This window comes from Myxine glutinosa, chromosome 7 (assembly GCF_964187855.1).
Source record: "Myxine glutinosa chromosome 7, kmMyxGlut1.1, whole genome shotgun sequence".
Classification (NCBI taxonomy): Eukaryota; Metazoa; Chordata; class Myxini; order Myxiniformes; family Myxinidae; genus Myxine; species Myxine glutinosa.
In genome coordinates, this window is record NC_136267.1 from 83732989 (window position 1) to 83747581 (window position 14593).

General features: G+C 42.2%; 1 protein-coding gene across 4 annotated transcripts in view; it reads right to left on the bottom strand.

The window, feature by feature from the left end:
• LOC137431362 (ubiquitin-conjugating enzyme E2 E2) overlaps window positions 1–14593 on the bottom strand; it is a 148881-nt gene that overhangs the window by 41925 nt on the left and 92363 nt on the right. For all 4 annotated transcript variants that reach the window (XM_068122608.1, XM_068122607.1, XM_078781938.1 and 1 more), the window contains one exon: window positions 1447–1579. In XM_068122608.1, coding sequence (XP_067978709.1) covers window positions 1447–1579 — 133 coding nt within the window. The remainder of the gene's footprint in view (window positions 1–1446; window positions 1580–14593) is intronic.

The following is a 14593-nucleotide window of genomic DNA, read 5'->3' on the forward strand; positions in this document are numbered from 1 at the left end:
CAATGTTGGCATTTGCACAGATACCTGCATGGCCGCCATTTTGGATTTTCAAAATGGCCACCATTAAATACATATTTTGCGCTATCTCGGCTTCTAGTCAACCGAGAAACTTCATTAAATATGCTAATCCTATGTTTTCTTGGTCAAGAAATCCAATAAAGGCCTCAAAATAGTGCTCAGGATTATAGAAAAGCAACAAACAAAGGTAATTGAAAACCATTGTCTTTACATTTGTGATATAACTATTACATAATACATGATATTGCAAGTCCTTTGAAGTTATCGGTATGGGTTTATAAAGCAAGAAAGCAGCCTTGTTAGTATCAGATTGAACTATAAGTCCTATACACAGGATCTACTAGGTCTATACCGTTTAGGAATATGCTGAATATGCGGAATATTTTTTGTATCACAAACATGTGGAAAGTCCGAAACGTGAAGCAAGTGTTCGGATTAGAAGTCTAATGATCCCACCAATAGTTTTCTTGACCCAGAAAACATAGGATTAGCATATATAAATAAGATTCTAGGTTGACTAGAAGCCGAGATAGCGCAAATTATGTATTTTATGGCAGCCATTTTGAAAATCCAAAATGGCGGCCATGCAGGTGTCTACGCAAATGCCAACATTAATTTTGGGATTCCTCATGCTCTGAATAATCCAAAAATGTATAGTTTTACTAATCGCCAAAAATTTCGAAGGAAAAAACATAGTGAACCTGACTATCGGCTTCACGCTGTAGAAACAAAGGTTTTTTAGAATCATTGGAATCTCCCGCGATGAAGCTAACTCCGAGGACACTTCACTCACTCACCGCAGGCAGGTTGGCAGTCTTTCTGTCTTCAACCGACTACTCTCTGGCCTAGCTCCCCCAGCTCTGTCTGTGCTCTGTCCCCCAAATATTCCTACGGGTCGCACAAGATCTGCCAGCAACCCTCTTATGGTGAAACTGCCAAAATCAATACTCTCTGCTCACCTTCACTCTTTCATTCCTCTTTTCTCCCGCCTCTGGGATAAACTCCCTCACACTCTTCAATCCAACTCCTCCCTTCAGGTCTTTAAAACAGCTGTTCACCAACAACTCTTATCTTCCCCCATCCAAAACCTTGATCTTTTCTACCCCTGTTAATTCACTCCAGATCCACTTTTTTGAAATACCGACTTCTTTCCTGGAAGTCCTCGCAGTGTCCATGTGTTTTTTTTACCTCTCCCACCCCCCTTCCCCCACCCCCCTTCCCATGCCTCCTTCTCCAAGCCCTCTCCCTCCCACAGATCTCCCGATATCCCTATTCTCTGCTGTTGTACTTGTGTGCTTCCCTCTCTCCCCCCATCTTGTCTCCCGCTCCCTTTGTCATATGTTTTATGTGTCAGTTTGTTTTTTGTGATTAATGTTAGCTCTTACACGAGCCTCGATCTTGTATACAAAAAGCAAAAACAAAGAACACCTTAGGTGGTTTGAAGGGGTACTCAGGTGTGAAGGTGATGTCCAAGAAGAATACTCCACCCTCGTACACAGAGCCAGGAGGCCCAAGGATGGTAGATCGCCATTCATACATGTTGTCCCCTTTCGGACCAGCACTGCAAAGAAAATATTCACAACGAGAGTTACAGCATATTTAAAACCACACAATCAGGGTGGAATAAGAATAAGCAAAAAAAATTCATGGCATTGAGTAACATTGCTTATTAAAAAATATCTTCAAGATGTTAACATATAATTTAACTCCATAAACACACATTTCCCTATCTTTACTCAAAACGCATCGTCAATAGTGCCAAAAGGATTACCATTTCATTTCAGGATGATCCCTCTTGGCCATTCATTACTCTCTCAGGTCCCTGGAGGGGCTCAATCAAGGTTGGACATTTGGTTTGGAAACTATTATCTTGATTTTTTTTTCTTTTTTGTTTATACAAGGCACATGAAAGTCAAACACTTAAATGTGGGAGATTACACAGATATCAAATGGATTACATGGGCGACCCTGACCAAGCATGCAATTTTCCCACACATAGAATTGCCACTCTCTTTCTGTCACTGCTTCCAGGGCACTCGCTGCCAACCATAGGAGCACCAACAGCCTGCCCAGATATCTCAGATGGCAGAGCACTGGTATGGTTCACCAGAGGACCTGGGTTCGATTCCTGGTCTGGGCGTGTAATTTTCCCACAAATGTCAATTAATTAGTTATAATCCTGTTCATTTATTTAATTTATACTAATTTTTTAGCTTCTTGATCCCTTGTATAAACAAATGAAATGGGTACGTAATTTTTTCAAAACAGCACGTATAGCCTTTTGAAGATACCATCCCCCCCTCCCCTCCTGCCACCCCCCCCCACCCCCCAGCAGTGATCCACACATTAAAAAAAATTGTGAATGCACCAAGTGAATAGATCAAAGTTCAGAACAAAAAAAGGTTGCCTCTGCATGGACCTATGATAGGTACAATGGCTATGCGTATTTATGTGTATGGTCCCCACCTCGGGCGGTGGAAGCACCAGCTCGGCACTACCCCCAGCTTCCAAGCCAGCAGGAGGTGGTGTAATAAATTAAAAACGCACCACAGCCTCCCGCAACATAAATTTGTGGGTGAATCCGTCTGCATCTGTGGACCCATGCAGCCACTCAAAGTTTTCATTATTTTTCAAATATAACATGTTTATTGCACTTGTTATGCAGTGTGTATGTTTATTCTTGCAAGCAAAGAACCTTTGCCTATGTTATAACATATTTTCAGGTTTTGTTCGGTGTGGAGTAAATTGTAGGATAAGTTAGGGGGGTTAGTTTGTTAGCTATTAAACTAACCCTCTTTTTCCAAATCTGTCAATTTGCATCACCATGCATGGCACTTTAAAGGAACGTAATCCCACGGATGGTGAAGTTTTACTATACTTTCAACCAAAAAGGACAAACAAACCACAGAAATATAAACTGGTTTATTACATGCAAAATCAAAGATATTTCAAGTATATTGGTCAGTCGACTTTGTTATTCTGTCTGTCAATTGGCTGCAGGTCACAATTCTCCACCGATCGCCATAAAACTTTACCAAGTTGTAGAGGTCAGGGAGGGTGTCAGGGAGTCAGGGAGTCAGGTCAGGGAGTCTCACAACTGAGAAGCCTATTGATTTTGAGGTCAAAGGTCATCATGAGGTCAAATTTCTAAAATCAGCATTTTTCATCCGATTGACTTTAAAGTTAAACAGGATTTGCATATTGGGTCACTGAATTGGGAAACAAACTATTTGAGGTCAAAAGGTCAAACTTCTAAAACCATCAATTTTCATCTGAAAAATCTTCATTTTTCATCCTATTAACTTGAAAGTAAAACAGCAATTGCATAGTGCATCAGTGAATTGGGAAAGCAACTATTTGAGGTCAAAAGGTCAAAGGTAAACTCAAGGTCAAACTTCTAAAATCAAATTTCATCTGAAAATCATCCAATTTTCATTTGATTAACCTGAAAATTAAAGAGCAACTGCATAGTTCATCACTCAATTGGGAAACCAACTATTTTTATGATCAAAGGTCAACTCAAGGTCAAACTTATAAAGTAATCAATTTTCATCTGAAAAATAATCAATTTCCATTAGATTGAGCTAAGCTTTGATTAAGGTCGTCAATTTTAATCTTGAGGAAATGGACAATTTGGTGTATCCATGGCAACACCTTTTTGAAGAGGTGGGAGGAGGTGGATTTTTCTATACACGTCGTCATCCTTGTTTTTTTTATTTTTACAAACCGAATTGTAAGTTTGCAGAACTCCCGCCCTTTTAAAATCAAGGCCGGAGCTCAGTTTTACTATGACTGAATTTACAACACCCATTCATTCATTCATTCAATCAGCAACTTTGAAATACACACAAACTAAACTGAAGACCTCACAAGACCAGAGTCAGAATATTTACCCTTTATCTCAATGACATTAATATTCAAGTAAAAAAATGAGGGGGTTAGAGAGGGGAGCGGGGGATAGAGAGGGGAAGGGGGGAGGGAGGGTAGAAAGGGCAGAGGGGTGGGTTTATAAGTTGTTGAAATTATTTCAGAGGTTTTTGTATTTCACTAAAGTTATAATTTTCCGATCGATTGACAAAACTTAGGAATGTAAAATGTATACATTTGGAATGGCATGATCTTCTACTCATGAGGAAACTCATTAATAAAGTTCCAACGTTATTAGACGAACTGCAGCTAGTCGAACACAAGTCGGGTTTCACCTGCAGTCACATTTCAGAAGTGAAAATTGTTTGCCATGCGTTGCGCATAAAAGTGGAGCACATAGCACATACATATAAAAAAGTGTTTCACATTTAAATCAATTCACCATTTCACAGGAGAAAGCAACATATTTTGTATTTTCGAGTGATTATAGAACAAGAACACAAATAGACATTAGGGAATAAAAAAATGGTAGAAAGAGAATTAATTTTACCCATTGTATCTGAGCAAAAAAACTCCGTGATATTTTCTTAACTGCTGTCTGTACTATCAACAGAAACAAGCAGTCAAACCATCCCTCGTATTATAACAAGGAAATGAGACGCAGGAGGAGACACACAAAATGTAAAATGTACGGCCCCATCCTGCCACACCGGTGTAGCAGGATTCTCTCACTCCCCTAAAATCTCACTCTAGAGTGATTCTGTCCGAGGATAAAATCACTCGAGTGAACTAATCCTAGGACTGGCACACTCTAGAGTGTAATTATCCTCGGACAGAATCACTCCCCCTGTCAGGATCAACACACTCCCCTTTAGGATAAAGTCAATCCCCCAGAAAGAATGGAAAGATATATTTAGTTACTTTGGAAATATAACTCACAGGATGTTAGATATCGTTGCAATGATCAACAGAGCTTTTACTATGTATTTTAGTGTATACCGTGTGAGCATGTCCATCATATTGTCGGATATTAATATTCAATTGTTGAATACATGTACTATATTTGAGCCCATCATTATTTCAATACAACAAAAGAAGACATGAGTCCCGTTTTCCCCGTAAATTTAATCAATACTCCCGTTCATTTATATTCACATGAGAGTTATTATACTTTGTTATGGTTTTTAAAATATCATGCAGTGCACTTCATTTCATATCTATAGGGTTAGGGTTAGGGTTAGGGTTAGTAAAGTTATAGCAAAGTAAGGTTATAGAACGTAACTTAAAATGACATATATGTTGAAATGAAAATATCCTTTGAGTATAAAACATCGTAAATGTATCTTAATGATTACTGCGAATGCTCTATCAAAATATATAGTTATTTGAATGTTAAATTTAAACTTTTCTTTATTTCATTTACCCAGTTTAATACAGGGATGCGAAAAACATTGTATTTTTATTTTTAGGGAGAGACGTTTACAAAGGACATCATTCTGCCCTGTTTATCAATTCATTTATCATTTTATGTTCATATTCATTAACTTTGTCATGGTTGCATGTCATTACCATGCAATAAATATTGTTTAAATCACAAAATATATAGGGGGAGTGTTAAAATCCTAGGGGGAGTGATTTCATCCTCGGATAAAACCACTCCAGAGTGATTTTATCCTGTGGAAAATATCACTCGAGAGTGATTTTATCCTGGGGAAAATATCACTAGAGTGATTTTATCCTGGGGAGTGATTCTATCCTCCTACACCGGCAACAGAATAAATAAATCCGTCAAAACGACTTAATTTAATAAGGGAATGGGGAGGAATGGGGATGAGAAAAGGGTGGCAGGCTCAGTGACATCACAACGGTGTTAAAAATTAAAATGTGGGGAAAAGGAAGGTTAAAAATATATATATATTATTTTATACTAATGGGGTCGCCCGTGGGAATCCCACGGGCATGTGTGACATTTCGACATATTGAGTTAGGTGCTGCACCTGCACATTCAGTTTCACAAAATGGTTACTGCCAATTTATCAGATCCACAAATTATGTAATCCACACACGTGATCAATGTATTTACTTCTGATAACATGTGAATGCATGTGCGTGCACACACACACACACACACACACACACACACACACACACACACACACACACACACACACACACACACACCCTCGAATAGCGAATATATATATATATATATATATATATATATATTGTTGCGCATTCGGGGGTCGGCTCTCCCCTTATCAAGGGGGGGTTAATCCCCTTGTCTTTTAAGCTGGCGTCCCCCAATCCTGGAAGCTATGATGCTCCATCCGGTCGGAATTAGCTAGGGTGATTGGTCAATGAAGTCCCAAATACCTACTTACTAACCCGACCGTAAAGCAGGGAAATAACTCCCGCTCGAACCAAGGATAAGATGGAAATTGCCGAGCGGTTAGCAATCCGCGGCCCGAGCCATTAACAAAGACTAACCCGATCCTGAGCAGTTTCCAAATCGTGCCACAGGTACTCAATCGAGAAAAGACCAAAACGATCAGATAAGAGGAAACCAGAGTAAGGGAAGAACAAAGAGTGGATTTATTACAAATGTACAAGAAAAGAGGAAACAAAAGGATGTACAAGGAGAGGAAGAAAAAGCAGGACACAGGGCAGGCTTACCTATACAGTCTTAACTTATTACGACCCCAGGACAAACAGACAGACTCACACGGAATTGTAGTGGTAGGGGAGGAAGGTCCAAGCAGATGGTCCAGGCGATGGGATCTGGCTCCGGTCCACTCCAGTCCAGGCTCCGGTTCCGCGGGCGAAACCCGGCAGGCAGCTTCGCGGGTATCGTCGGACGTGAGCAGACCTTACGTATCTCGGGGTTACATATATCGGGGGGACTGGGATGCGGCGTACGTAATACGTAGCTCGTGCCAGCTCGATCTATCTCTCTATCTCTATCTCCCTCTCTCTATCTCCCTCTCTCTATCTCCCTCTCTCTCTCTCTCTCTCTCTCTATCTCTCTCTCTCTATCTCTCTCTCTCTATCTCTATCTCTCTCTATCAATGGCTCGTATCACAGGCAGTTCGTGCAATCAGCGTCTCCACGCAGTCCTTTGAAACAAGCGCGCCTCCCGATCAATAAGTTCATAAAGCGCCTTTCCCAACGAGTCCGTATCAAAATGTGCTCGCTCACGCAGTCCTTTGAAACAAGCGCGCCTCCCGATCAATAAGTTCATAAAGCGCCTTTCCCAACGAGTCCGTTACAATCGATCGCCCCCTGTGCAGTCCTCTGCAAATGTGCGCTCCTGGATCAGTTCGTGCAAAAGGAGCCCGCCGAACGAAGTCCGTCAAAGGGCTTTGCGCGCGAGCTAATATAATGCGCTTTGAGATCAATCCGCGCTCTTCGAAACCACGCCCGCCAGTGAGCTCACCTCAGCCCTGGTTGGTTGGCGAGGGCTCACCGGCTCCGCCCTTGACGGCGAGTTGACAGGGCCACGCCTCGTTCCCGGCACTCCGCCCCCTTCCTCCTCGAGCTTGACCACGTGGTTAATGGCGTTTTTTTAGCAAACTTCAGCTCAACGCAGCGAACGCTGCTGGCAAGCGAAGGCGCATTATAGAATTGGGAGAGAGAGGTTGGAAAGGAAGCGAATGGGGCCTATCTTATTTGATTAATGCAACGCAGATTCAACTATTGGAAACACAGCCTTATCTGAAACACATACTAAGGAAATAACTGAAAGTCCTATGGTGTCCTACATGTTGCTGTGGCCTAACTATGGGTGCAACCTTTAACCTTATTAAATGATGGAATATTATTTACAAGTATTAACAAAGTGAGGGGTTCTAAAAACCGCAACAATATATATACATACACAGTCATGTGAAAAAGTAAGTACACCCCATGTAAAGTTTTGACTTTTTCAACATATTTCAACATACAGCTATTTGATCTTCATTTCAACAATATTGAGAGATAAAGGTGATATAATATAACAAATATCATGAAACATTTACATTATGTCGTACATACACCGTATCCCTGCGCATCGTAAGAGGCGACTAAGGGTTGGCGTCAGGAAGGGCATCCGGCCATAAAAACATTGCCTCAAACAGGGAATCCATGACTGTCATGGGGCCCGCAAGGCTCACCCCTGCTCTAGCGGGGAAAATGGCCTTAAAACGATCATTCATTCATTCATTCATTTACATTATGTAGTACATTGTATAATTTAAATGAATATAAATGCAAATTTCACATGTGGAAAAAGTAAGTACACCCTTGGCTCTAATAGGTGGTATTGCCCCCTTTGGCAGAAAAAACCTCAAATAGGCGTTTCTTATAACTGTCTACCAGTCTCTGACATCGACTGGGAGAAATTTTTGCCCACTCCTCCATGCATAATTCTTTCAGCTGTGCGAATTTTGAGGGGTTTCTTGCATGCACAGCTCGTTTCAAATCCCCACACAACATCTCGATGGGATTTAGATCCAGGCTTTGACTTGGCCATTCCAGAACCCTCCATTTCTTTCTTTTCAGCCATTCCTTGGTGGATTTACTGGTATGTTTAGGGTCATTGTCATGTTGCAAGGTCCACCTTCGGTTGAGCTTCAACTTTCTGACAGATGGCCTCACATTATCCTCAAGCACCCTCTGGTACAATGAAGAATTCATCGTGGATTCTATGATGGTGAGCTGCCCAGGCCCTGATGCAGCAAAGCTGCCCCAAACCCTAATATTTCCACCACAATGCTTTACAGTTGGTATCAGGTTCTTGAGGTCAAATGCTGTCTTTGGTTTTCGCCGAACATGTCTTCTGCTACCGTGGCCAAATAGCTCTACCTTTGACTCATCTGTCCAGAGCACATTGTTCCAGAAGTGCTGGTCTTTGCCTAGGTGTTCATTGTCAAACTTTAGTCTTGCCCTGATGTTCTTTCTGGACAGCAAAGGTTTCCTCCTGGCACACCTCCCAAGTAGATCAAATTTGTGCAGCCTCTTTCTATTGGTAGACTCATGCACTTTGACATCAACAGTGGCAAGAGCTACCTGTAGGTCCAGTGATGACATTCTGGGGTTCTTAGAGACTTCTTTCAGCATCTTGCTGTCTGCTCTCGGGCTGAACTTGCGGGGGCGGCCAGGCCTGAACAAGTTGGGAGTTGTTTGGAATCTTCTCCACTTGTAGATGATCTTCTGGACAGTCAAATGATTGATTTCAAATTGTTTGGAGATCTTTTTAAATCCCTTCCCAGACTCGTAGGCATCTATAACCTTCTTTCTGAAGGCCTCGGAGAGCTCTTTTCATCTCGGCATGGTGATGCCGCACACTTCAACAACAAAGAGCAAACCAAACTAAATATCTGAGGTTTAAATAAGACAGGTTCCTCCAAGATCCTCTCTAACGATGTTCTAATCATTTGCACCTGAGCTGGTGCACCTGATTCTAATTTGGGGTATTTGAAGTCGTGATAAATGTAGGGGTGTACTTACTTTTCCACATGCGAAATTTGCATTTATGTTGATTTAAATTATACAATGGACTACAAAATGTAAATGTTTCATGATATTTGTTATATTATGTCACCTTTATCTATCAATATTGTTGAAATGAAGATCAAATAGCTGTATGTTAAAATATGTTGAAAAAGTCAAAAGTTTACATGGGGTGTACTTACTTTTTCATGTGACTGTATATATATAAACAGACTTGGCATTTAATATGGAATATTTTTTTTGTGGGGGTGAACTTACTTTTCAAGATGTCTTAGAACCAAAAGTTCATTGGAATTTTGTTGAAATTATTCCAGATTTTGTTAATGTGACCTTTAAAAGAAACAAAAACCACATTTGACATTTTGAAACAAATAAATTGATCCTTGAAAGTGATGTAAACTGATATCGAACTCAATTCACGGACAGTACTTACTGTGTTAAACTTCTGTACGTTTTCCAGAAGTATCTCTTTATTTTGCACATTAGCCCAAATTTTAGTTTTAACAAAAACAAAAGCTAAATTATGACTGGGATTACGGACAGTAAAATTACAGTTCAGTACTTCGTGTAACCCCCACGAGCATTCAGGAGAGCACGTACACGTTGAGGCATGCTATTCACGAGATTTGCCAAGGTTTCGACAGGAATCGCTTGCCATGCAGTGACAATAGCCTGCTGCAATTCACGCACAGAGGTCGGCTGCTGGTCCAAGTGGTCGATTTGACGCGTTAATTCTGCCCACAAGTTCTCTATCGGATTCATATCCAGGGACATGGTAGGCCACTCCATATGCTCTACACCACGGTCAGCAAGAAAGTGTTGGATCCATGCGAGCACGATGAGGCCGTGCATTGTCATCTTGGAAGACAAAGTTTCCTCGAAAGGCTGCACGAGCAAATGGAAGCAATGTTTCTTCCAGAATGGCCCTGTACTTGAACTGGTTCAGGTTTCCATTCAGAACAACCAGGTCAGTTTTGCCCCCTGCATGAAAAGCAGCCCAAACGGTCACCCCACCACCTCCAGCTTGGACTCTTGGCACTATATAATCTTTGTTGTAGGCTTCATGCACTTGTCTGCACACTCGGACGCGGCCATCTTGACGATAGACCAGAAATCTAGACTCGTCACTGAAGATCACGTGATTCCAGTGTCCTGGCTGCCATTGACGGTGCTCTCTGGCCCACTGCAATCGGCGCTGGCGGTGTTGTCTGGTCAGGCGTGGCTTTCTCAGGGGCGCCTGGCACGATAGCCTGCTTGAACCAGTAGTTGGTTGACTAGCCTTCTGGATACAGGCACATTTGTCAGTTGCTGCCACTCAGCCCTAAGCCGATTAGCTGACTTGGTACGGCCATTGCGGACTAACCGGTGCAGCTGGCGATCATCCCTCCTTGTGGTTCTGCGGGGACGTCCTGGCCTCAGTATTGGAGTAGGGACACCCCTCTGAGCATTTCGTTTCAGGATCTTTGACACCTGACTTTGAGTGATGCCATACTGCCAAGCAATAGGACGCTCTTTCATGCCGTAATTTAGTAAAGCCACCACTCCATGACAAAACAGCATTGTCGAGTTGACGGACCATCTCCAGAGGAAGCGGCAATAACTTTTGGAGACATGCAGCAGTTGTTTTCCACTAATACAGAACACAACAACCCTTGTATACCCGACTGTGAAGCCAATCGTCAAATGCACCTGTCCGTACATTTTGCCACGCCACCTGTGATATAATGCTGTTGTTGACTTCTTGCGGTGACAGACAATCAATGACATCGTTCTTTAAACAAATAAATCACCAAAGTGTAAAAGAAACTCACCAGATTGATATACTGAGTTAAGAAAGTAAACCCAAGTCAAGGAAAAAAAAAATTCCATATTAAATGCCAAGTCTGTATGTATGTATGTATGTATATATATATATATATATATATATATATATATATATATATATATATGTATGTATGTATGTATGTATGTATGTATGTATGTATGTATGTATGTATGTATGTATATATATACATATATTGTTAGGTTTGTAGGGGGTAGACAATGATTACCTTTGAGCCAGGTAGAGCGTATAGATTGGTGTGTTCCGACTGTCGTGAAGAAGAGGAAACCTCAATGTAGCATAAGTAGGAAATTTGTGTAGACTATGTCAGGTAAGCTTGCATCTTCGTCCCCATGAGAGGGGTGGGGTTCGTTAATTAGTGAGGGATTATGGGTAAATTAATTCCTTGTATGTAATTGCCTCTGTAATCTTTTCCTGTGTTCCTTATGACATTGCACATTCGTGGCACACCATAGACAAGCCAAGCAATCGACACCATAATTAATGACACTAATTAAAAACCAACCGGAAACCAGGCATCGAGTACGAAGCTGGTGCCGCAGTCGCTACATCACCACCTCAATCAGGCTGGGCCGTGGAGCCACGCCCAGAAGAGCAGTGATTGGTCCGGGATTTTGATTGGCACAAGGACTGGTAAGATGGGACTCGCTGATCGGAGCTGACACGGAGACATCGTGGGATGACGTCGGAGCCCGAAGTACAAAATAATTAAGACAGCGGACATTTTCTCTCTCGGGTTCTGGATCTGGTGGTGAACGGTCTTGTGCTGACATTTTCTGCTTCTCGTTCTGGATCCCATAGCAAACGGTCGCTATTGCTCTTGCTCAAGGAAGATTCATCACGAACGGTCATGTTCCGACATCTTCATAGTGATCGTGAGGAGGACTTGGGGACTAAGAACTGCGGTTTCCCAAGCAAGAACGACGACTGGACGGGCGCTGCCTGCCTGCTGTGCTCTCGACGAAGCCAGGAGTGAGCGGATGCACAGCGAGGCCTAGTTTGCACCAACGAGTGCATTTTCCCCGCCAAGGACGAGAAGGGATTTTGACGATTCCTGACAAGATTAAAGAGCCGATTTGAGCTAAGTGCCACAAACTACACAGATTTATTTTTCAGTTATTTTATCCCTTGTCTGTATTCAGGTCTGTGTGGGAGCACTCCAATTAGGAATTTAGTTTATTGTGCATGTTCTTTGTTACGTTACCGGCAATTTCCTTAATAAAGCTGGCATTTTCTTGTTTATGTGTCACCACACAGAGGGTGGTTTTGTGTTAGTTAAATAGGGCTAAAGGATAATTCCCAGTATGCAATTGCCTCCTGTTATTTTCCCTTATGTTTTTACATTCACTCCAACAGCCATGCAAACGAGCGCTCCATTAAACCACGACAAGCGTAATAATGCTGACAGAGACCCGGACATTACGATCGGAAAATAAACCCCGCCCCACCAACCGACTAGGGAACAAGGCCACACCCCCAGAGTGGGACGAGGGGCATGGAAACTATCGTGGCCGGCAGACCACGCCCGAGCTTCGTCGAGCCAGACCATGAAGCGATTGGGTGGAGCTCAGAGATTTGTCGGCATGACGTCAGATCGAAGGTTCGAGCAGAAGAGGAAGAGTCTGTTGCTCGCTCTCTGGTGCTGGCGGTTGGATCGGGCGGTCACGTTTTGTCCTTTGTCTCTGGGGTGGCTCTTGAGGAGAACTCTGTGGAGCTTTGGGAACTCTCTCACCATGAAGGAAGGGGTGTTGGTGAACAGTGGTGTTTCTCGTGGGAGCTGGAGCCGCATTGCTTTTCGGAGGGAGTGGATAGTGAATGAAGCAGGACCGGCCGCACGAATTGCCTCACGTTCGTGGCACAGTGAGGAGGAACTTCACGCCATCTTGTGCGTTTCCCGCGCGAGTGGCTGCGGGCCACATCAGACTGCCGACATTATTCAACGACTTCACCGACACCAGAGCTGAGTGCCGGCAAATAAAAGATGGGGATTTTCTTTTTATTTGCTTTAATCTTTCCCCTGTCTGTTTTCGTGTCCGAGTGGAGACGTCTCAAGTTAGGATTATAGATTTACCTCACCATTCATTTTATTCCCATGCTTTATTTCATTAAACCATTATTTGTTGCAATTAATTTGTGGTATTGTTGATTTTCCTCGTCTCATTTCTGTGTTTGTCGGTTTGAGGAATAAAACCGCGTGGCCGCCGTCCATGCAGGTAAGAACTTTGGTCCAGTCCGCTATCTGCCGCCCGTGCTCTCAATATATATATATATATATATATATATATATATATATATATATATATATATATTATATATATATATATATATATATATATATATATATATATATATATATATATATATATATATATATATATATATATAATATATATATAATATATATATATATATAGTAACGGATTTGGGAAACCCTGCACATGGTGTAATTATTGTAAATACCACCCTCTGTAAATGTAATGATTCTTGTAAATACCTCTGTTTCATGTAAAGATCAAAGGTCGTCCTTTTAGTTAGTCCATCGCACACACGTAGAGAACCATAGGATCCCTCAATAGTTATATCATTATTATGTGTTCCAGTTTAAGGCTCTGTTTTCCATTAGTTGACTCTGCATTGCACAAAATCAAATAAGATAGATTAGGGCTGTCAACCGAGCCGAGACCGGGACGAAATCCCGGCGGTTTCGGCTTTCGAGACGGTCTCGGGACGGTCCCGAGATAAATTGATTGACGCAATTTCTCGGTAAAAAAATCCCGGTTAAAATTCCAACTTCTTGCAGATATTTTCCATAATAGAGGCATTTATTGAGCCTTGCTTTCATTACTCTGCTTCTGCACCAGCATCATTTTTCGCAAGTGCAGCTGAACTGACACAAACGATGATAGATAAAGTAAACTCACTGTTCCAGGATTTTCCCCTTGTCAACAAACAATGCACTGCAAACGAATCCGAATTCCGAATCCGGATCTTCACCAACATCTAATCATGTCGTCCTTGTCACACACGCTGCATCTCCACAAAATTTCGTCCGAATCCGTCCACAACTTTTTGAGATATTGTGTTCACAAACAAACGGACAAACAGACAGGAGTGAAAACATAATCTCCATCCACCTTTGGTGGCGCAGGTAACGAAATGAGGATAAAAGTCCCAATGAAAATCCGCCTCATCGCGGCTTTATTTAAACCGTTGAATCCTTCCGCTGCATCACTCCGCCTCGCCCCGCCTTACGCTGCGGTCACGTGTCCGTCCTTGGAGACGAGTTACGGAATGTGGTTGCTATGGTCTTTTGCACATTAATATCGAGGGACTCGCTCGAGGCCCCGTGATTGGAGGGACGATGTTTATTTAGAT